The sequence below is a fragment of the Ictidomys tridecemlineatus genome, unplaced genomic scaffold (assembly GCF_052094955.1).
Source record: "Ictidomys tridecemlineatus isolate mIctTri1 unplaced genomic scaffold, mIctTri1.hap1 Scaffold_187, whole genome shotgun sequence".
Classification (NCBI taxonomy): Eukaryota; Metazoa; Chordata; class Mammalia; order Rodentia; family Sciuridae; genus Ictidomys; species Ictidomys tridecemlineatus.
This window is the reverse complement of record NW_027521609.1, coordinates 85,271-107,875: the sequence shown is the minus strand read 5'-3', so window position 1 is coordinate 107,875 and position 22,605 is coordinate 85,271. Positions and strand designations below refer to the sequence as shown.

The following is a 22,605-nucleotide window of genomic DNA, read 5'->3' as shown; positions in this document are numbered from 1 at the left end:
GAATAAATACAAAAAAGGCTTTAGAGGGAAAACTACTGTTGCTTTGAATAAAATAATAAATCTGCCTTTTCTTGAAAATCTATCTTCCTAGCTGACATCACCTTTATTTAAATGCTATTTTAAAATTAGAAGTTATAGTAACTTCAGCATTGCCTTGTGTCCTGTAGAGGTTGAAAGATACATTCAAAATGTGTTTGTGACTTAAATTTTATTTTACATGGTTAAAAATGGCATAAGCTATTATATGGTTTTCCTCTTACACACAGCTGCTGCTTCTAATACTAAATGGAGGTTATGTAGATAGAATTTGAGTCCTTTAGGAAGAATTCATTTTGATTCTGAGTTATCTTCAGTAGTTTAGAGATTTTGTTTCACAGAGATTTTGTTTCACACTGAAGCTTTTGCCCCTATTTTGAGAATACTTAGGGGACATAAAAAAAACAATGATATGTTATGTTCTAGGTTTCAACAATCCTATTACTTTCTAGAATTTAAAAGAATGGAAGAATATGGTCTAGCAGTAAACAAAAGTATCAGGCTTTTATAATTTTATTTAAATCTTAAACCTCTAAAAATGTATTGTTAAAATTGCCGTAATTAAAATTACAGTTCTGGAGAGCTAGTTCTTAGAAACATTGTTTTAAAGACAGTAGTTACAGATCCAGGACTTGCTTTAATTGTTTTTTAAATAAAATATGTTTGAGTATCTATCAAAAAAAAAATAAGAATTTAATTCAGCCCGTAGTTGCTGAGTAAAGACATTATAAGCCTTAGAGTTTCATTCATTCTTAGAGGATTATACTTTTCTAATTTTTTTATCATATTCCTTGAAAATCAGTGGGAAGGTATGGGAAAGAGAAGAGTGTGTTGTGTACATTTTTAAAAAGAAATTTCCTTATTTTTTATAGACACAACATACCACCTTATATTTTACTGTTACAATGCAATAATGGCAAAAGCTGTAGCTCTTGCTACTAATGTAAACTCATTCTCAGAAAAGCATTCTCACATGGACAGTGTAGAAAAAAGTACATGAATGTGCTACAAAAATAGAGCCACAAGACTTCTCACAAGTAAAAGAAATCCTCTGTAGAAGTCCACAGTTGACCAAGGTCCAGCCTCCTTAACAGTGAGCAACAGGGAATATGCTGCCAAGTCACTATCTTCAGTTCTGAGAGTGCGTTTACATGCTTTCCCAATGGCACAAAATCTCATGACGATCCAATGAATCAACAGACACTTGGGAAATATTAATAAACAATTTTTATGAACTATTACAACAAAGAACTTCAGCAAGAAGGAAAATGATGTTTATGATCTTTGAGTAAACATTTTTAGCCCAACAGTCTCTGCGACCAGATATTGAAAGAGAAAAAAAATCAAGCTTATAAACACCATTTCTCTGTTATCAACTGTAATACACTAATAATAGGATAATGGAAATACATGTTCTTAAAGCATTTCCACAGGAAATGTCCATAATTATGACATTCTAAATCATTTAGCAATTGTATATGCTACATTAACTAAACAAAGGTATTCCTTATTGCACATTTTTAAATTGGAAGGATACTCTAGCTTAAGTGGGGGATATTTAGGGGGAAAATATTTTGGCTCAAAATGTATACTGCGCCAAGGCAGCTTCATTCTGAAAACATAAACCATTTAAAATAAACTTTTATATTTTGAAGCCAATAATCCTTTAACTCTGACTAAGTGTCAGAGGTTAATTTTATGGGCCGTGTTTTTAAGGCCTGTGAACAGCCCTCACTACTCTTGAGAATTAGGTGGAGTTTCATCTTTAAAGCCTGAAGGCATTAAGTCTTTTGCAGCAGGTGGTGGCCCATAGTCTTGGGGACCATGAGTTGGAGGTGGTAATGGGCCACCAGGAATGAAGTACTCTCTTGGGCCAAATGAGCCTAAAGGTCTAAATGGTGCTGGTGCAGGTCCTGGAAAAAAATCACGAGGGTCAAAAGGCAAATCCCATTTTCCAGGTGTAACACCTGGTGCATATTCTCTGAAGCCTATTGGTGGACGCATACCAGGACCTGGAAAATAAAAAGGAAGTTATGTAAATACCAGAAATTTCTGAACTAGGGTGATTTCAAGTATGTTAATATAGTCTTTAATTTCTCCCAAGCCTAGAACATCAGCTGGTGAACATCCTGACTTGGCCAGATGAGGCAAACTGAGATGGAACAAGTTTAGGTTATAGCCTTTGACCAACCAGCCATGAAGCAACATATTAAGGATTTAACATGGCTCTACCTAGCTCCAGGCTTGTCTTTTTTCTTTCCCTACTATATAATTGCAGAATTATTTCTATCTCACAAGAGCTCCATTTATATTTGGAAGTATTACCATGACAAGATGATAGATTATGAAATAAGAACTTTACTACATCAAAGAAATTTTGATAAAAGGAAATCTCACTATCTATTACTGTATCCATTAAAAATTCATGAAGTATTTCAGCATGGACTTTACACATGCCATCAGAATCAAGGTGCACGCATGCCCTCCTGGAAAAGGCCTTCCACAGCCACCTAATTAAACCAGGAACATTTATTAGGTCACTGTTAAATCCTCTTTAACACTTCCCTCTGACTTTTTTCAAGGTAAGGAGGGTTTGACTTTTCCTTTTCTATATTCTATAACCTACTGCTTATGCTTCCATTATGGGTGATTACAAACTTTATGTTATAGGATTTTCATATCTGTGACAAAATTTTAAGTTATGGCATGCGTCTCATCCACCTTTCCATCTATTGCAGTGCATATCAACAGATTTTCAACAAACATCTGCAGAAGTAATATTTCTGGCTTTTCTGTATATAGCCCCTTATCCTTGTCTATGAGAGATAGCTATTGCCTATCTCAGTATAAGATAGGCAATAGTGTCCCATATGTCCCATATGTCCCAGAAAACTGGAGGAAAAGTTAAAATGTACTCAGCTTTATCCTTTCATTGTTAAGACCTGAGATAGCAACCAACTGTTTTAGCAAGCAATAGAAGTGGAAGATGAATGTGATTTATAAGTCAATCACTACTGTTCAGATCATCATACCAAATGGTGGAGGAATTGGCCGAGGCCCAAAAGGCCCACCGAGCTGAAGTGGCGGTCCATACCAAATGGGAGGTGGTGGAGGCCGTCCCATCGGGGGTCCCATGAAGGGTACCCCTGAGAAAGGAGGGGGCCCTTTCATAGCCATATGAACCTGCAATTTAAGATTTGAAAGCAGTTAAAAGTTTTAAAATTCCTATGTATTAAGACAAAGTACCAATACCTATAAAAGCTAAAACCCAAAACCTGTCCAGAGAACACCATCAGTGCAACAAAACTCTACCCACCCCTCCTGTGTATTCCCACTGACAGCTTACAGAAGTTGGAAGGATGCCACAAGAGGGAGCAGTTTGTTACTGATTATATCTGCACAGGAAAGGGAAAGGCAAGAGGACTGGCAGGGGTTATTAACAGAGGTGATTTCTGACCAGTATGTCATGCTGTATTCACTACAATCTATTTCAAAGGGAGTCCCCCCATCCCCATCACTTCCCTTTCATCACAATAGCTCATTACTTCCATATTAAGAATGAACAGAATAAAATGAAAAATCCATTCTCTACTCATGTAATAATAGCTACTATTCTACTATATCTTCAGTAAGTCTTTCGTATATTATTCAACCTCTGAGATCTTTATGTAGACTGTCTTGTTTTAAATAAGAGGGAACAAAAGCAAATGGGATATCATAATTTGTTGAAGGCCACACTGCATATTAAAGAACTCAATCCCAGGTTTTCCTCCAAGCCATGCTTTTCCCACCTCTATTCCTCTCTAACAATGGGTCTTTGCTCTCTTTTAAATCTTCTACTACAAAGGGGTTTGGGGTCTTATCTAAGCTGCCCTTAGATTTCTCCAGAGATGTATATTCCTGGAATATATATACACTGGAACTTGAGAAGTATTTTCCACCACAGTGCTATATACACAAATTAGGAAGACAAGCCTTTAATATTTACTTTCATTTACTGTACACCATTTGAGATATTGATTTATCATTTCCTATGAGTAGTGGGTTTGAAACTAAACAATTAAAAATTTATTTTATTATAGAGCTGCAGAAGACCTACCAGATATAATAGCAACACAGTTTTACAAGAGAATACACTTATGTGAACAAATGAGACCATTTCTTGGGACTGGCTCAAGAGGTCATTTCAGATGATCATTGTTTCACAGAAAATCTGATACCAATCTAATTCAAATCACTCAAAATAGGGTTTGCACAAATGGAGGAATTCTTAAATAACATTCTTCCAAACAAAAATAAAAATGATGAATTATATAATTTATAATGAATTTACTTTGCCTTAGAACATTCAACACAAAACACCATATAAAGTTAGAGTGATAACTTTTTACATTCTGTAGTTTATTATAGTTGTACACACTTAAGCAACATTCCCAAGTTAAGGAGAAAAGTAAGCTCAATACTGCATGCAGTTTAAAGCAAACAAGATCAGTGTCATGCTCTGAATATCCTTCCCAGAAATGCACAGAATAAAACCCAATTCGGTTCTCAACCTCTAAGTACTTACTCCAACTGGATGCTCAGTCAAAGAAGTAATGGTGGAGACTGAGGGGGTCTCAGGTTCTTGGGGAACAGTTTGCTTTTTAAAAAAACAAATGGGATAGTACAAATAGAACACAAAGAAGGATAAAGCAAAGAGAAAGTACTGTAGGAAAGCTACATGTTCCTGCATGACCACATGATTCACAGTAACTACAGAACTTACCTTGCCCTCATTCGTCACCTTAGCTGGAGAAGAACTTCTGGAGCTGCTGTTCATGTGAGCTGGACCACATCCTTGGTCTGTTAGAGATCAAAGAATGGATTCAGACTTATTCTAATATGAAAAGAATAAAAATCCTCCATCCACAATTACAGATTCTTTGAAATTACTTGGTCCTTTACCAGAGGCAACGGGTTTCCCAGATGCCTCAGAAGACCAGTACGAGGTAAAGGTCCATCCATTGACCCTTGGGAAAGAAAGATCAGAGCCCTTGTATGTATTTTTCAGAAGAAATAAACCACTGGTGGACAGGTCAGGGTTCAACAATAACTGGAAAGCAACATTAAAAATGGGTTGCCCAGGGGTTGGGGTCATAGCTCAGTTGTAGAGTGTTTGCCTAGCATGTGTGAGGCACTGGGTTTGATTCTCAGCACACATTTAAAAAATAAATAAAGATATCATGTCCATCTACAATTAAAAATATTTTTTTTTAAAAAAATGGGTTGCCCAATACGTAAATCACAATTTATGAAGAGACTTAAGTAAAATAAAGAACTGCCTTGGGTTGATAGAACAGCAGATTAATAAGTACTGGTCCTAAACTTTAAGCTATAGACTTGAAGTATGTGTAGGCTGTTTTTTCTTTAGTCTGTATAACCTGACTTCCAATCTTACCAAGACTACAGTCCTATTTAGAATTGGAAATAAGACTCAGTATTTCATGTTGGAAATATGTATGCTACATAAAGTTTAAGGCTACTTTTATAATATTTTGGAAAGGAACACCATAGAGATTTAATTTAAAGATAAAGGTTTACACTTCACAGTGTAAAATTTAAAAGAAAAAAACAATACAGGGACCTCCAGGAAAAAAAAAATGTTTTCTATTCTAGAACAGATTTTACAGAAAACATTCACTAAGATAAAGTAAGAAATTATCTTCTATGTATTGTACAGGCCCAAATTCTATGTTTTTATTAGAATATTCAAAAGGGAAAAAAAAACAAAACCTTGAAGCAGTTTACTATAAAGCAACATGTGAATGCTCACCAAATCCGTTTCTGGGCATATCTTTTCGATTAAGAGTAGCAGAAGGAGGTCTTCCAGCTGGCTCTGCTGTCAGTGGAAGGGAACATTCTCCACCACTCACGGGGGATGGACCAAAAGAGCCATTATGGCTCAGTGGACCTAAAGACAACAATGCCGTGTTACTACTTTAAGGTAGCCTTCTCCCTGACACCAACCCTCACCTCCTGCTTTAGCAAATCATTCAGATTATTTCATAACCATTACACACAGAAATAAAAAGTAATTTACATACATTCTGCACCAAGAAATAAAATAGCTCCTTTTACAAAGTGTCCCCTACCTCTCAGAGGAGGATTTTGTAAATTTGGTCTTCCCGGCATAGGTTTTACAATCATGGGTTCATCTTGCTGCATTGCCATCTTTTGGGTCATTTCCAATAGTCTTGAATATTGAGAAAGAATGGGCTGAATTATGAAACAGCAATCTATTCCTTCATAGATAATATCTAGCATAACCTTAAAACACTATAAAACATATAGGAAGATACCAAAATCACATACTTCTGTCTCAAATTAGCAGCTTCCCTTTTCTCTTCAGCTATAGCTCTTTCTGCAGAACGAGCTTTGAGCTATTAAAGAGAAAATATTCAAATTCAGTTGCGGTAGGCTATGCACAAAATAAAGAAAAGGGGGAAAAAATCTTACCCAATTATCATGAGCTTTCTTCTCCTGCACAGCAATCTGAAAAAGACAACACATTAAAAAAATATGTTTTTAGGGACTCATTATAATAGCCTATAATTGTCTGTATTAGATACAAAGAATTCTGCAACTACAGGACAGTATTAATTACTACCTGGTTTTTAAATGAGCGCTCGGTTTTCTGTAGTTCTTCTTCCAGTTCTTCAATTCTCCGCCTAAGAATTACAACAATTGAATAACATTTGAAACATTCTGACCATTTTCCCTTTATTCCATCAGCTATACTTTTAAAGACTTTATCATACATAAGAAAAACATTTCTATAGTTATATGAATCCAGTGTGATCAAAACTAATACTACAGACCAGGTGCAATGCCACATGCCAGTAATCCCAATGATTGGGAAGCTGAGGCAGGAGGATCACAAGTTTGAGGTCAGTCTCAGCAATTAAGTGGGAACCTATGCAACTGAGACCCTGTCTCAAGGGAAAAAAAAGGTCTAAGGATGTAGCTTAGTAGTAAAGCACCAAAAATAAATAAATAAATAAAATAAAAACCTAATACTAATAACTTCTTTATCATTTAATTGCTAAAGATTCTGAATGATAAATTATAATTTCTGTAACTGTTCATCAGTGTGTTCTCAAGTAATTCTGCTAGAAATATCTTCCTCCTTAAAACATTTTTTTATTTTTTTCAAATTATATCCATAGAAGATTTCCAAGGTCTATCAAATGCCACACTTTTGTGGGTCTTGATACATCACACAGCAAACTGATTTCTTAAAGAATTACTACAACAATCAAAACCCCCAGAACTGTTTGCATTGACCAAGTTCCCTATGGTCTTTCCCATTGGGTGTAAGTAAATTTTTTGTTAACATTTTTCATTTGTAAAGTTGAAATTTATTTTTTCTCCTGTGTGAATTGAATGTATTCATATCCTCTCGTTATTTATACTTCCATGCTATTTTCTTCTATCTACATAATGTAAAAAAAGATTAAAAAAGAAAGCTAACACTAGATCATTAGACATTGACACCCTCCTTTAGAAACTGAACTCACTTGTAATTTTTAACTTCCTGTACAGCGGAAACCACCATTTCATCTGCAGCTGACAGCCGCTGCTCTTTTTCTAGTCTCTCATATTCTTCGTGGCTTAGTTTCCTAAAATAAAGCCAGTTATCAAATCAAAAGTTTCTCTTTGTAAATATCACTTCCCACAATTCTATAAAATGCTTAGGCACATAAAATAGAAATTCAAACCTGCAATTTCGTAAATCAAACTCTGGCAAATCACTTACATTTTCTAACTTCTCCTCTTAATTCTCTACTTACCAGTAAATAAAATAAATGTGAAAACAACATGTGCCCCAAGGGCAAGTATCCTGTGTGTAAGATAATAAAAACTCACTTTACTTTACTTCAATGTGGAAGATCAGGACTGATCAACCTAACATTATTAAACATATTAGGATAAAGCAGGGGATAATTCTTTTCTCGTTTCTGCCATGGGTAGGACACTAAGTATATCTTTGTCATGGAGGAACTCTTTTTCTCAATCCAAGACTGGTACCATAATAAAGATATAGTCAGTCAAAGAAAAAATCTTCTAGAATATGTCTTTTTAGCTATGCAATTAACGACAGAACATTTTTCACACTTTAGATATCTATTTCAAAAGAATTGCAATTAAGCAAAAAAACAAATCTGAGTTTTGATAATGTCTGAAAAGAAGCCAAACTGACCCACAATCAGAGTATTATCTACTGACAAGTTTTAACTCTGATCATGAAACTCAAGATGTTCATCTACTGAGATAAAGGTAGCCACATTTAATGATTTAAAAAATACTATTTTCTGCTATCCTTGTATTACTTTAGCCATAGTTCCAATTCAAAAGATAATTAAATTGAAACTTAATTTTCCATAAATCAGAAGAACTATAGTAAAAAAGGATTATTGATACCAAATAGAAAAAGGAGATTATATATTCTTATATAGCTTCTCATTTAATTCTTCAGCAAGTATTTTATGAGTGGCTATAATATACTAGTTACCTTGTAAGATGCTAAAGAATAAAAGAGCTCACTGTTTCAGGTATAAATGACACCTAAAGGAATATAATAATTTTCCCCACTGGCTTAAGAAGGAATATGGAGAAAACTGAATCTTGAAGGACAGAGAGAATTTTGTTTCCAATTATCAAAGAGTTAGTCTGAGAGCACCAAGAACAATCAAAACATCTTTATAAGAATATAAAATTGTGTTTGAAAGGATCCAAGCTATAAAGGCAGTGAAGATATATGTATGTGGCCAAGATCCATTAGAAAAAGGAATCTCAGAATTACAAGTAAGGCTGGCACTTTAAGGTACTTTTCTCCTAGGTTTACCCACATATTGAAGATAACACAAAGATATAATGAGTCTGAACTAAGCCTTCATCAAATTCCTGGGCTTAGAGGAAAAAACAAGTGTTTGGGGCTACAAATAAAGGGACCCTTAATAAAAGCCCTAGCCTTTGAGTTTAGATTAGAAAGTACTGCACACTTAAGTGATGAACAGGCAAAAAATCCAAAAGGAACAATACTGAAACATTGAAAAGACAAGTCATTTTTGAATTATCTTAATTGCTGACTAAGTTTAAAGTGACAGACAATCTTACTCAAGTAACCTCAACACTTTTCTATAAAAAGATAACTTCATCTTAGTCCTCAAATTTCATCTATAATTATCACAACAATATTAGCCAATCAAAACTGATCAGGCACTCCATAAGACAAAATTCTGTGAGAAAAAAATCCCACAGAAAAGGAAACCACCTAATGGGGTTATCCGCACATGTTTTAAAATCACTGTGCTTTATATACTCAAAAAAGTAAAGTCAAGATTATGAATTTCAGGTTTGGGAATATAGTTTAGTTGTTAGAGTGCTGCCTTCCATGCAGAAGGCTCTGAGTTCAAACCCCAGCACCACAAAAGAGGGAAAAAAAAGATTATGAATTTTGTCAAAGGATTAGAAACTATAAAACCAAGAAATAGTTGAGTGTGGTGACCTACCTACAATCGAAGATACTCAGGAGGCAGAGGCAGAATGATGAGATTAAAGATAGCTTGGAAAGCAGTAAGACACTAGTCCCTTATGAGAAAGAGCAAGGAGTCTGGGGAGGTAGCTCAATAGTAGAGCACATGGCTCAAGGTCCTGGGTTTGAGCTGTAGTACTGAAATAGGACTGGGGTTGTGGCTCAGTGGTGAAGCACGTGCCCCACATGTGTGGGGCACTGGGATCAGTCCTCAACACCACATAAAATAAATAAAATATTGTGTCAGGCTGGGGATGTGGCTCAAGCGGTAGTGCGCTCGCCTGGCATGTGTGCAGCCTGGGTTCAATCCTCAGGACCACATACAAACAAAGATGTTGTGTCCGCTAAAAACTAAAAAATAAATATTAAAATTCTCTCTTTCTCTCTCTCTTAAAAAATTCTATAAAAAATAAAATAAAATATTATGTCCATCTACAACTAAAATAATATTTTAAACCCTGAACTTTTTAAAATCCTAAACTCAATGAATGATTTTAGCAGCAGATTTGGGAAGTAAAATAAATCCTAGTGCTTTTAAGACAGGTCAGAAGAAAATATCCAGAAGAAGTAAATCCAGAATGTAGGAGGCAGGGGAAATCAAATTCTAATATGCATTATTATAATCAGAAGAGAGAATGAGGTAAAATCAACATTTAAAAAAAGACTCAAGAAATATTTAATGGTCCCAAACAACATAACTGCAAGAGGAAAAAGTGGGTGGGGTGGGGAAAACTACACCTAGGCACTTCACAATAAAACTGTTAAAAAAACAGAGAAATGACTACAGGAACTAGGGGAGGGATAAGACCAAACAACAATGATAATGGACTCCTTAAAGAAAAAATTTAAAACAGATGGTAATTAATTGGATATTTTTAAACTGCTAAAACTAAGTAACAGTCAAAATTCAGTAGCCAAAAGAGAGATCCTTTAAAAATGGAAACTGGTTTTAACTCTAATCATGAAGTTCATGTCAATCTAATACAATTATAAAGGTAGCAATATTTAGTGGATAAAATACTATTCTGTTTATCCTTGTACTACTTTGATACACTAATCAAATCATTAAAGGACAATGTTCAAATAGAATGAAAATAATTTCAAATATGAAACCAACAGTGTAGAATGCAGAACTACAGAAACTTTAAATATGTGTATAAATTGAATGAATGTCTTATGGAGTTCACAGTATATGAAGTACTAACATACAATGCCACAACAGTTATCTGATTCGGGAGCTACTTAAAGCCCATAAAAAAAAAATAATAAACCTATTAATCTATGTCAGGTTTTTATTAAATCCAGAATATATACCATGGCCTTTAAATTATGAGAAGATGAATAAAATTATAATTATATAATTACAATTATATAATTATAATTCCATTATAATTTATGATTACATCAAGCTTATACAGGGGATGAGGAAAATAATTAAAAATATTTAAACTATTAAAAAGATACAAGGAAGAAAAAAAGAACAGGTCATCAAATAGAAAGCAAATTCTTCATAAACCACAGGCACATATTGACATGGACAGACATATTTTAGAAAGTCCACTCAAGCAGCTATAGAGAAAATTACTAAGAATTTGAAATAAATTATATAAAAATATAAATAATGGAGAATAAAGACAGATGACCTAGGTTAGAAACAGAAAAGATGACACAGGCATGAACTAACATAGTACCTGGGGATGAGTAAAAAGAGTACAAATCACAGATGATGACTGAATGAATTTTGGACGAGTTGAGGAAAATAGTGCTATAATTTAACTGCATTACAAAGAAAATTAATTGCCATTTAGGTCATTCATATTACTAGTAGGGACAGAGAAAACAAGTGTTCTCTTAAATAAAAAGTGATAAAATGAGAAATGTTTCTTTGAAACAGGCCAGGCATTTAGAACTGGCCTGAACAAAAATTTGAGATTCTAAAAAGGTCGCTTGGAGATCACAGAATTTTAGAAAAGTTAATGGAAAGGTTTCAATATTTAATGCATTAATTAGGCAACAGAAGTCAAAATACCTAAAAATAGTTAGGTCTATAAGAAGGTCTGTCTTTGCTTTAACAAGATATATATATATGCCGAAGAGTAAAATCAGGTGCAAACAAACAAAATTTGACACACAAAACCTATTTTTAGAGAATTCAAGTATTTTTGTGGATTAAAAACTTCAAATGAACTTTCAAAAAATAACTAGCTCCACACTGAGAAGATTAATATATAAATATATACTACAAACAAGTACTTCTGTAATCATAACTCCTAAGGTCCTTGCCACAGTTCAATTTTTAGTGTGAACATCTGAGATATTCAAGTCCAAAACTTGTACCGTCAATAAGTAAATATTATTCCTTTTTGAAGTTTTTATTCTACTAAAACATGTCACTCCAAATCACTCAGTATTTTTAAAGGTCCAGAGTTAGAGATAAAAGTTCAAAACATTAGAATTACATAACTGATCACAATGAAAGGTAATTAAAATAAATAGTGGGATCATAGAAAGGGCCTAGATCTTTTGAGAGGTATTTCCACATCAGTGACTGTTAATACCAGTTTACCACTTCCTGCCTTCATATGAATTTGACAATTGATTACGATGTCCTCACAGCCTTAGTTTATGGTTCCAACTACCTCAGGACTCTTAAGACTGACGATGGAAAGAAAAATGCAACTTATAGGAAACAAAACACAAAAGAAAAAAGACAAATCTCTACTTATTACAACTAGAAAAAATTGTAAATAATCTTAAGAAAAGATAAAATTATCTGTTAGTTCACACAGTGATAACAATAACAAACAATGAAAATCTTACTTTTGTAGTGCCATCTCATTTTGCTGGTAGAGTTCATTTAAAATCTCCACTTTCTGCCTAAGAGTTTTGCATTCCTCTTCCAGTTCAGCTTTAGAAGACCGTAGTGAATTGCAGTCACTTTCTAATTTCTTTATTTGGTCTGTAAAGGATAAAACAGCTTATCTCTATATGTGTACAAGGACTTAAGAACTTGTTTGAGGGAGTAGTGCCAAGAAAAGTAAGAAGCATGAAAGCAAGAAGGCATTCTTTATCTTTCCAATAAAATTTTAAGTCTTTTCAACATGGCAATTTCTTCTCAAGAAGAACCCACCTTCTAGATTACATATTGTGGACATCAAGGCGCTTTGCTTAAGTTGTAAAAGTTTTAGATCCTCTTCAACTACTGATATTGTAGTTTGTGTCTAAAAATTGCAGAAAAGAGAGGTATTCTTAAAAGTGAGGCACAGGAAGAATTCACAGGCACTATGGGACTCTTACAAAGAACTATACCCGAGAGACATCCATCATCTGCTTAATTTGATCTTTGATCTTCTCATTCCGATCACCTAAAAAACAAAAGATTTTTAGCTTTTCCTTGCCTTACTTTTAACTCTATATTCTCCTAACTTCCCCAAACTAAAGAATGATTGTGTTCAAACACCGAAAGAAAAAAAAATCAATTAAATAATTAAACTGATTAGACTAATGACTTTTAAAAGAATTGCAAGCTTAGATTTAAAAAAAAAAAGAAAGAGGTGAATTTCAGACTGGGGTTGTGGCTCAGTGGTAGAGTGCTCACCTACCATGTGTGAGGCACTGAGTTTGATCCTCAGCATAAAAATAAATAAAAGTACTGTGTCTGTTTTTTTTTTTTTTAAAAAAGGTGAATTTCTAGTTTGCACAACTAAAATGTTATCTATGTTATTCTTGTAAGATAAAAGCTTTTCTTCTCTCTCAGATCTATCTTCACCTGGGCAAGTAAGTGTCTTGTTTAGAAAGATTCAATCCTCTATTTTCTCCCTGAATCTACTACCAGGTGTGGTTTGAAATACTTGCTATGTAAGCAATATCCAACTTGGGAGAAAACATCTGGAAATATTTTCCTCATCAGTAAACACTGTTACACTCCCTCTCTAGCTTTCTGATAGTCTCTAGCCTCTGTTCTCACAGCCTTAGTTTATGGTTCCAACTACCTCCGGACTCTTAAGACTGACTGTGGACTTAAAACCACAGAGCCATAGAGATGATGAGTATCAAAATCAAGTATCATCTGCATAAGTTAAGAAATAAATTTCTCTTACTGTACAATGTTCAATACTTAGAGATATAGGATGTGACTATTGTAGCTGCAGTGTACTTACTAGTTTTCAATGGGATAGAAAAAGTCAAGTGTTCTTCACATGCCTATTGCTACATTATACCCCAGCAACCCACCTCTGCCAATGCAACAGACATATCTATAGATCCAGTGATATGTGTCTACAACCCTGAAGCTTAAGAAGAAATTCAGCCAGCTGAAAAGTGGCATCTGTATACTTAATTAAAGACAGGAAAGCAAAAAAGGATTCAACCTCCCTGAGACTGATCTTACCTGCTAACTCTCCATTGGTTAATTCATCTGACTCATCTCGACTTTGATCCTCAGATTCAGATTCACATTGTAACCGATTCAACTGTGTGATGTAATTAGTTAAAGCCTAGAAAAGAAGCAAAAGGTTGGAAGACTCTCGATTTTAATTCAAAGATTTCAGGAGAATTCATGAGATGAAACATGTATTTGGAGTATAAACTTACATTATTAATAGTATCATCTTTAAGACTAAGCGTTACTTGTAAATCTTTCTGTGACTTCTCAAATGATTTCATTTGTTCACTGAGCTCAGCGTGTGATGTACTCCAGTCTTTTACTTCCTGCTGCAACTGAAAAGTCAAAACACATGAATTCCTATGGGTTAGGGAGGGGTTTCTGCACTGGATACATCAGGACTACAAGACTTAGACAAAGAAATACAGAGCCATACTCCTCGGTGGCCTCCCTCAATCGAGGAGGTTGAGACCTTGGTTAAGGAAGAGGGCAGAGTGGCCTCAACTCTCACAGCTGCAGTAAGAACATCAGAGCTATCAGGAAGTTGACCCTGTTTATTGCATTCCCCAGAAAATTGCTGCCAATTCAAATAATTTACCTCCAGCAGGAATGGCTGGGCACATATGACTGTCTCCTAAATTTAGATTCCTTATCATGTAATCTTCCCTTGGCCGGTGAATCAGTAACTACTCAAAAGAGGATCATAAAATACTTAATTTTCTGGTTTAAAAAGTTTCTTTGAGGCTATGCAAGTTAATAACTGATTGACATCTGATAAGAAAAGCAATAATCCAAAAATCCAAAACAGATGGAGACCATATATATGCACTCAATTTGGGGAGCATTGTTTAAACTTTGCATATCTAGAAAAGGTCCTACATGAAAATTCCTTACCTCAGAAACAGATCCAAGAAAGATACAAGATAATGATATTCACTTCTCTAGTTTACATTATGTATGACATCAAATTTTCTTTACCTGCTCTTTCTCCTTCTTAAGCATGGTATTTTCTTTCTGAAGCTGACAGCATTTCAACTTCACCTTCTTTTCACGAAGCTTAGCTTCATTAAGGACAATGTGAAGCTAATGCAAAACACTACAGTTAGTGAATTAATTCCAAAGAAAAAACAAAGTTATACTTTCCCAAACCACACATCATACAGTTCTCATTTTTTGCACATTTTAGCACACCTCAAATTTTTGGTCTGCAACAAAACTAAGAGGTAGTATTAATATCCGTTAGCAAGAGTTGGCAGCTTTACCTCTGAAAGTTCAGAAGTATTCACTGAAATGACATCTTTAAGCTTCTTTATAGTTTTCTTATTTTCCATTATCTGCCAGGTGAAAACAGAACACAAAATATGCATTAGGATTTCAGTAGAAATACTGATATATGTGTGTGTGTGTGTGTACACACACATATATATACTAAAAAGATAAACACAACAAAATTTTTGTCAAGCCATCCCATTACATTTCAGGTAAATGCAGGGGATCCAGCTTTGGACTAAGCAAAAAATCAAGAACTGAAAGAGATGAGGGAAAATGAAGTCATAAATATTTCATGGCATCCACAACCTTACTGTTTATGAGATAACCAGAAAAAAAGGTCAAAGTATAGAAAATCATAATGCAATAAGTAAATAAAATGTTTTAAAGCATAGAAAATTAACTAATTAATTACTGTTTCAAGTAAACCAGTTCAAATTAGTAATTTTTTTCTAGTGATAGAGAAAAAAATTTCCCAAGATCATTTTTAAAATTTTCTTATCTGAAGTAAAAAATGATAAAATTTAAGGAAGAATAGACTAATCTCACATACAGAAGAAATCCAAAAAACTTATAAATATACCCGCTCCTTAAGGAAGTGGATATAACTCTGCAATCTTTGTTTGCAATGCCTGGGATTGAATCCTGGGCCTCATGTATGCTAGGCAAGTGCTCTACCATGAGCTGCATCCTGAGCTTGTAACTCTCCATACTTTAACTGTGGGCTGTGCATGGTACTTCCAAAGAATACAATATGAAAAGGATTGGAAAGAATTTTTACAGTGGAGAAATCTGATAAATACTACCTCAGCTAGGTGATCAAGCTTACTTGGGGGTAGGATATTTCAGAACACACTCTCTACTATCTTTTGCAACTTTTATGTAATTATAGAAACTTATAGAAATTGAAAATGAAACATGAATTGAAAATGAAATAAATTTTTTTTTAAGTACAGAAAATTGATTAATTCATTACTCTTTCAAGTAAAAAGTAAACAAATACTGTTCAACTGGACAATAGTTTTTTAGTTGTTCTGCATGTTTCCAAGGGCAGAGCAAAGCAATATGAAAATTATCCAAGGTTGAGAATAAAAATATTTCCTAGGCCCATAAAAATAATTTGTTGTATCAGTACTTAAAAGTTCCACAAAATGGGCAGAAGTGGGTTCAACTTCCTTGGCTCCTAATCTTACTTTAGTTAACAGCTAGACTAAGTTTAACTTAACCAATTTTACAAAATATTTCAAAAGCCAAATTGCAGTAACACTTAGCAGCAAAACTCTTACCAAGTCCTGATTCTTAGCTTTCTGTTCTTTCTCAGATTCTAACATAACATGAAGACTTTTAGCTCTCTCATCCAGAAGTTCATTAGCTTTTTCAAGAAGCTTCATTTTATCCTGGAAAAAATAGGTGTCAAGATTACTCACTCATTACATTTACTTTTGAGTTTAGAATGTAATTCCCCCCAAAGAAGGGATTTTTACCTTGTATTTAGTTGTTTCATCAGAAAGAATCATTTTTTGTTTCATTGTTTCTTGAACCTGTTTCTTTGATTCCTTCACCTATGCAAATAAAGCATTCAGAATTAAGATACACAAATTATAGTGCTACTATACAAGTTACTTCCAGACAAGTGACCCTTTCCAGAAGAAAGCAGTACTTAATACATGACTGCTTAGAATTTGGATGGTTTGTAGGAAATAATGAAAAAAATTTTAAAATACGATTTTTAAATTAAAACAGGTAGAAATGATTCAAGCTAGAACCAAGGGAGAAAGAAACAAAAAAATAATTATACCTTCTGTTCATAATTTGACAATTTCTGCATTAGTTCTTCATTTTCTTTTATGAAATTGTTCACCTTTTTGGAAATTTGCTGTTCATTGACTAAAAGGGGGAAATATACAAGATTATTACAATCACTAAATGAAATTCAATTATTTCAATCTACTAAAAGCAAAGACATGTTATATGGTACTATGAGGAAATACTTCTTAGCATAGCTATTATGCTTTTAAAAAGCAATCTATGCTTATTAGCAATAAGAGTATAAAAATTATTAAAATTTAAGAAAAATATAAGAACAATGATATTTTGCTGGGCGCAATGGTACACACCTGTAATCCCAGTGGCTCAGGAGGCTGAGCTAGAAGGATCCCAAGTTCAAAGCCAGCCTCAGCAAGAGCAAGACACTAAGCAACTAAGTGAGACTTGGTCTCTAAATATAGGAGGTTGGGGATGTGCTCCGTAGCGTGCCCCAGAGTTCAATCCCAGGTACCCCTCCCATCCAAAATGATATTTCAATTTAAGCTTATTTCACAGATGGGAAATACAGTAAAGTGTTGTAGCTTGATATTCCTCCCTTCTCAAAACACTTTCTTTTCAGAAAATGGAATCATTTAATTCTTTGCAAAGAAAAACAGAAATGAAAACATACTGATTCACATTACCATTCTTTAAATTATCTACTCAATTACTTAATGCATGATTAAATCATTAGCATAGAAATACTCTTCAAATGTTATACATCTGCATTATATCAATATTCAAAGTTAATCTGCCCCAAATTAAAACTTATCATCTCCCTATCCTCAATTTGTTCCTCCTCTTTATCTCCTATCTCAGAGTTGGAACCATCATCATCTACTCTATTATCCATGCTAGCAACCTAGGAACAGTAAAATTTTCAGGAGGTAAAAAAGATAATAGACATTAAAAGTCACTGTATCTACTTCTAACATACATAAAACACACATCAAACACCAATACAAAGGGTTATTACAAGTTTAAGAGACCTAAAAATTTACCTTGATATACTCTATCTTTTACCTAGAAGAGAGAAAAAAGATTAAATTTGATATCAAACATCTGCTCAATAGAAACAGCATTCCTAAAACAACAATCAGAATCATAACCAAGTGAGAATTTAATAACATTCTGGTTCAGGATAATAATTTATAGGATTAAAAATAAGTAAAGGTTAACAAGCCTTTTAAATTTAATTGGTAGTGATATTTCATAAATAGCCTCTGACATAAAAACACTAAGATATGCACCTTATTTCACAGTAAATATGTGTGTGTGTATGTGTGTGTGTGTGTGTGTGTGTGTGTGTGTGTGTACTCAAAATCATTTACTTGACAATTCTAAATAACCAGGATAAAGTCTAGAAACAATGACTATTCAAAAGGAATCTGAGGAAACAATATTAAAGGCATAATCTTTGTACTAAGATATGCCACTTTCACTCACCAGAAAACATCTTAGAACTCCAATTTAAATTTGGCTATTGGCTGAATTTAGAAACTAAGAGGCTACATCATCTTATTTCTGCAAACCACTAAATATATAGCAAGAAATCTGAAAGGGAAGACTGCTAGAAGAAAATGCACAAGCAACAAGAGAAATGACAATTAACATATTCTGGAAAGGACAAAAACAATCATTTCCAAAAGACAGCAATAAACTACCTGATAATAAAACGTAAGCAGAATTTTTTTTAAAACATCACTAAATTTCTTTGTAACTTAGCATATTACTTGTCCTTTCAAATGTTATAAATGGTGATGGGATACTCAGATGTGTCCATGGATCATCCATGGGATCTTCGTAATAGGAAATTGCATTCAGAAAACTCCAACACAGAAAGAAATGAACATTTCTTTAATGTCATAGCCTTGCTAACCTTTTACTCAAAATGACAACAGAGGAAAATGGGAAGTAGCATAAAAGCAGTCATCTAAGGTAAGGACTAAAGTTCCAAAGTCAAATGCTGAAACTGAGGAGCAACAAGCTAGGAACCAGATCCCACATAACCTAGTGAAAAGAGAAACAGGTACCAGGGTTCTTGAAATGAAAGAAACAAGAGAGAGAAATATAAAATGTTTTCATGTTTTTCCCTTCTCTTTATCCTTCTATTTCCTTTTTCCTTTTAGCTGAGAAAAAGTTCAATGAGATTAGAAAATTCCTCACAGGAATCCAGGCAAACGATTCTTCTATTTAAGAAGGGAATACTTTCTAAGAGATTTTACACTCAATTGTACAAGGAGAGGAAACTTATCTTAACAATGATATGTCTGATATAATTAAGAAATCAGAAAAAGAACAATCAGATTTGAAAAGATTTGTATCCAATGCTTTTGGCCTCTTTAACTGTTAGGCTTTTCATATGCAAAGTCCATTTACCTAAAATAATTTTCTTCCAATTATGTTAAATAACTATGAAACAGAATGACCTACAGTACAAACATAAGTATGTATAAGCGCATATATATACACACACACACACACACACACACACACACACACACACACACACACTTATACATATATGTACACATATACACAGAGATAGACTAATTCTGCTCAGGAAAAAAAAAAAGACTTAATGAACAAAACATTTAATGGATTTTTGGACAACACATAATCTATACTTCCAAATAAAAAGGTATTTTCTGAACATATGATCAAATCATAAAATCTGGGAAAAATTTATATAAAAGACTGGAAAAATTATCTCATCTCCTTTTTCTCATTTTACTGTATTTCTTTGCAGCATTTCCCCCTGTTTATATGTGTTTATATTAACATACAGTTCATCAACATTTAAATCTTAGTTTCTGCTTTTTTTCCCACTTCACATTTAATTGTGAGCATTTTCTGTACCTCAAAGCTTTGAAATAAATACATCTGCCTACTATTCCATTAATTGAACATACAATAACCCCTAAATGAATTATGTTGTGCTAAGTCTTCAATCTAATACACTGTTCCATTGAAAAACATTACCAAAATCTTCAAAGCATAGTTATTTCTTTAAGATAGATTACTAGACATATATGCTACATAAAAGGATATTTATCTAACCTATCCCATCTTTTATCCCACTTTTAAGACTTCTGATACATATGAAACTACTGGTCAGGATGGCTGTAAGAATTACCAGTTCTACCAACTGCACCCACACTAAATTATTTTATAAGGTTAGTTTGACTTAAACCACTAATTTGTGTTTTAGCAACTGAAAAAGAAAAAAAAGGGGGGGCAGTGACTATATAAAATAATCCTTGTGCTTATGTGCTGAGGTATAAGTAAGTTAATTTACTCACAACAAGAACAGTTCTCCAAAAGAAAATGACAAAGGATACAATCCCAAAGAAAACAGTGAAAACTACAGGCTTCCATGGTAGTCCATAAAAATCAGGCCCAGGTTGAGTATCATCAGGCAATGTAGTAAACAGCTGAAACAGACAAATTAGAAGAAATGGGAAACCTTAAATTTATAACAAAACAGTCACAAAGAATCATGGCAATTCTAAACGAACCTCCTCATCAGAAATCCACCTCCTCAATATTTTCCAATAGCTTCTTCAAGAGAGAGGATACTGGCAGTCTCATATTTTTTGTTGGCTTGCAGTGTTTTCAAGTATAATGAATCTAAATACTTTTTTAAAAAATATTTATTTATGTATCTTTAGTTTTAGGGTGGACACATTGTTTTGTTTTTATATGGTGCAGAGGATCCAACCCAGTGCCTCATGTATGCTAGGCAAGCGCTCTACCACTGAACCACAACCCCAGCCCGAATCTAAATACTTTAAATTGAGCATACATTTCCAGTTTGTAACAGGCCCTATATCATCACATTGTCTAACACCTGGCTAGAATCCCTCTGGATCATTCTTTTCTCTTAGATAACCTGGTTTTTATAATTTAAAAAATTCATTTAAGACAAAAACTTAAATATATGAAAGAACTAATTAATTTTATGGCAACAAATAAAAACAATGATGATATAAGATTTTAAATCTTACTTCCATTCCACTCTTATATAAACAGATAAGTGACATGTAATTTCAGACAACTCTTGAAAACTGGCTTAAACTTCTCTGAATTTAACATCCTTCTATAAAATTCAAAGCCTAATTTTAAATGGTTGCTCAAAGGCAGTGCAGTAAACACCTGCCTACTCTTCCCTGTTTTCACCGCCCTCTACACGTAATAGGAGATAACTGTCACTTGGGCCCAATTCCCCAGCAGTCTCCGTAGGGAAAACACCTGTAGTAACCTTAGCTGTTTGGATTGTTGGCTGCATTTCGGAACATACCATGAGGTTGTCACCTCTATTCCATCAAAAAAAAAAAAGTGCAAGTGGGGAAAGCTCAAGTACACTCTCACCAGCCTCGCTTAACAATACAGTCAAGTCCTGCCTGCCTTGGGCCCGACACACTCCATTTCTCCGTCGGTGCACCAACTCCGCCAGAACTCAGCCACCCGCCTGCTAGAGCTGGGGTCCCTCCCTGGGAATGGGACTGTCACCTCCAGTAGCTTGGCAATGAGGGCTGCGTAGAGCACCGACAGGGGTCCCAGGAGCTCTGGGTCCCCCGGGAAAGCAGTGACAGAAGGCACAGTGGCAGGTACTGAGTCCATGGTGTAGGGACAGCTGAGCGGAAGCAACGCTTCCATGCAGAACAGCACAGGACCCTCTTTCACCGTTTCCTACTTCGGTAGGACCCAGCGAAGGGGGCGGGTACTGGGAGTGAACTTTGCCTTCCTCCACCGCAGGCGCTTTCCGCCCAACGCAAGTAAAACGCGTCATCAGAGGAAGCCCCTGGGCCGACAGCAGTGAGAGGACAGAGGATGCAGAGGGGCGGGCAGGGAGCGGAAAGAACCAACTGCGGAGCCCAGTGCGAGGAGAGCCCAGCAGAAGAGTCCAAATGAAAGGACTCCAGAAGGAAAGAGGCTCACCTGTCCCCGGAACTGGGAGAGGACCAGCAATTTAGAAGGCCCTGGAGGAAGCCAGGGAACTAGCAAAAGGGGATTATAGGCAGAGACTAGGAAAAAGGAGAAAGTCAGGCCTCCCAGCTCCTCCCAGAGCAAAACCCTTTTGTCAACGTGTTGAGACACCAGGTACCTGCCCCAAAAGTGCAGACAGAAGAGGAGAAGCTTCTCCTGCTCCCTTCTAAAGGACTACTGCTTGGACTGGGCTTTCCTTCCCTGCTCAATCCAGTCCTGTTACTTTCTCCAATTGTGGATGACACTCTTTTTAAAAAGCCTTACCCTAAGGAATCATGTCATTATCACCCCACTCCGGTGGCTTCATTTCTGGATGCCACATTTTAAGGTTGCATGACTTGTGGAAAAGAACAGAATCATGAATAGCCCCCGAAAAGCACGTGCTAAAAATTGAAGAAACTGGGGACGTTTAACTTGGGGAGGGAATGAACATCTGTGGATCTTTAAAAATCTGTCGTCAAGTTGAATATAGTCAATTCAAAAGAACAAGAATAAGCAGGAAAGCACTGAAAAAGAAGAGCAATGAAGGGTACAGGGAGGGCAGACT

The 22,605-nt window shown here is 34.8% G+C and overlaps 2 protein-coding genes across 2 annotated transcripts in view; one reads left to right on the top strand and one right to left on the bottom strand.

Moving 5' to 3' along the window:
• Window positions 1–22,605, top strand: part of LOC144372914 (uncharacterized) — an 80,143-nt gene that overhangs the window by 39,969 nt on the left and 17,569 nt on the right. The window lies entirely within an intron of this gene.
• On the bottom strand, window positions 1,246–21,847 carry LOC144372909 (transport and Golgi organization protein 1 homolog). The gene is made up of 22 exons (XM_078036120.1): window positions 21,582–21,847; window positions 20,372–20,503; window positions 18,071–18,092; window positions 17,062–17,150; window positions 16,748–16,825; window positions 16,550–16,660; window positions 15,257–15,328; window positions 14,973–15,077; window positions 14,204–14,329; window positions 14,001–14,106; window positions 12,920–12,975; window positions 12,741–12,831; window positions 12,431–12,569; window positions 7,593–7,694; window positions 6,683–6,743; window positions 6,532–6,567; window positions 6,388–6,455; window positions 6,168–6,268; window positions 5,849–5,986; window positions 4,802–4,878; window positions 3,069–3,219; window positions 1,246–2,048 (listed from the first exon to the last, which is right to left on the bottom strand). The coding sequence occupies exons 1-22, from the start codon at window positions 21,726–21,728 to the stop codon at window positions 1,771–1,773; spliced, it is 2,286 nt and encodes a 761-aa protein (XP_077892246.1). The 5' UTR covers window positions 21,729–21,847; the 3' UTR covers window positions 1,246–1,770.

What these genes read in the sequence shown, in the direction of transcription:
- LOC144372909 (XM_078036120.1), bottom strand. Translation starts at nt 21,728, where the DNA reads ATGGAAGCGTTGCTTCCGCTCAGCTGTCCCTACACCATGGACTCAGTA. An exon ending in TGTCAAATTATGAACAGAAG is followed by an intron (nt 16,826 to 17,061) that starts GTATAATTATTT and finishes TTATTTGCATAG; the next exon opens with GTGAAGGAATCAAAGAAACA. An exon ending in AGAAAGCTCATGATAATTGG is followed by an intron (nt 6,456 to 6,531) that starts GTAAGATTTTTT and finishes TCTCTTTAATAG; the next exon opens with CTCAAAGCTCGTTCTGCAGA.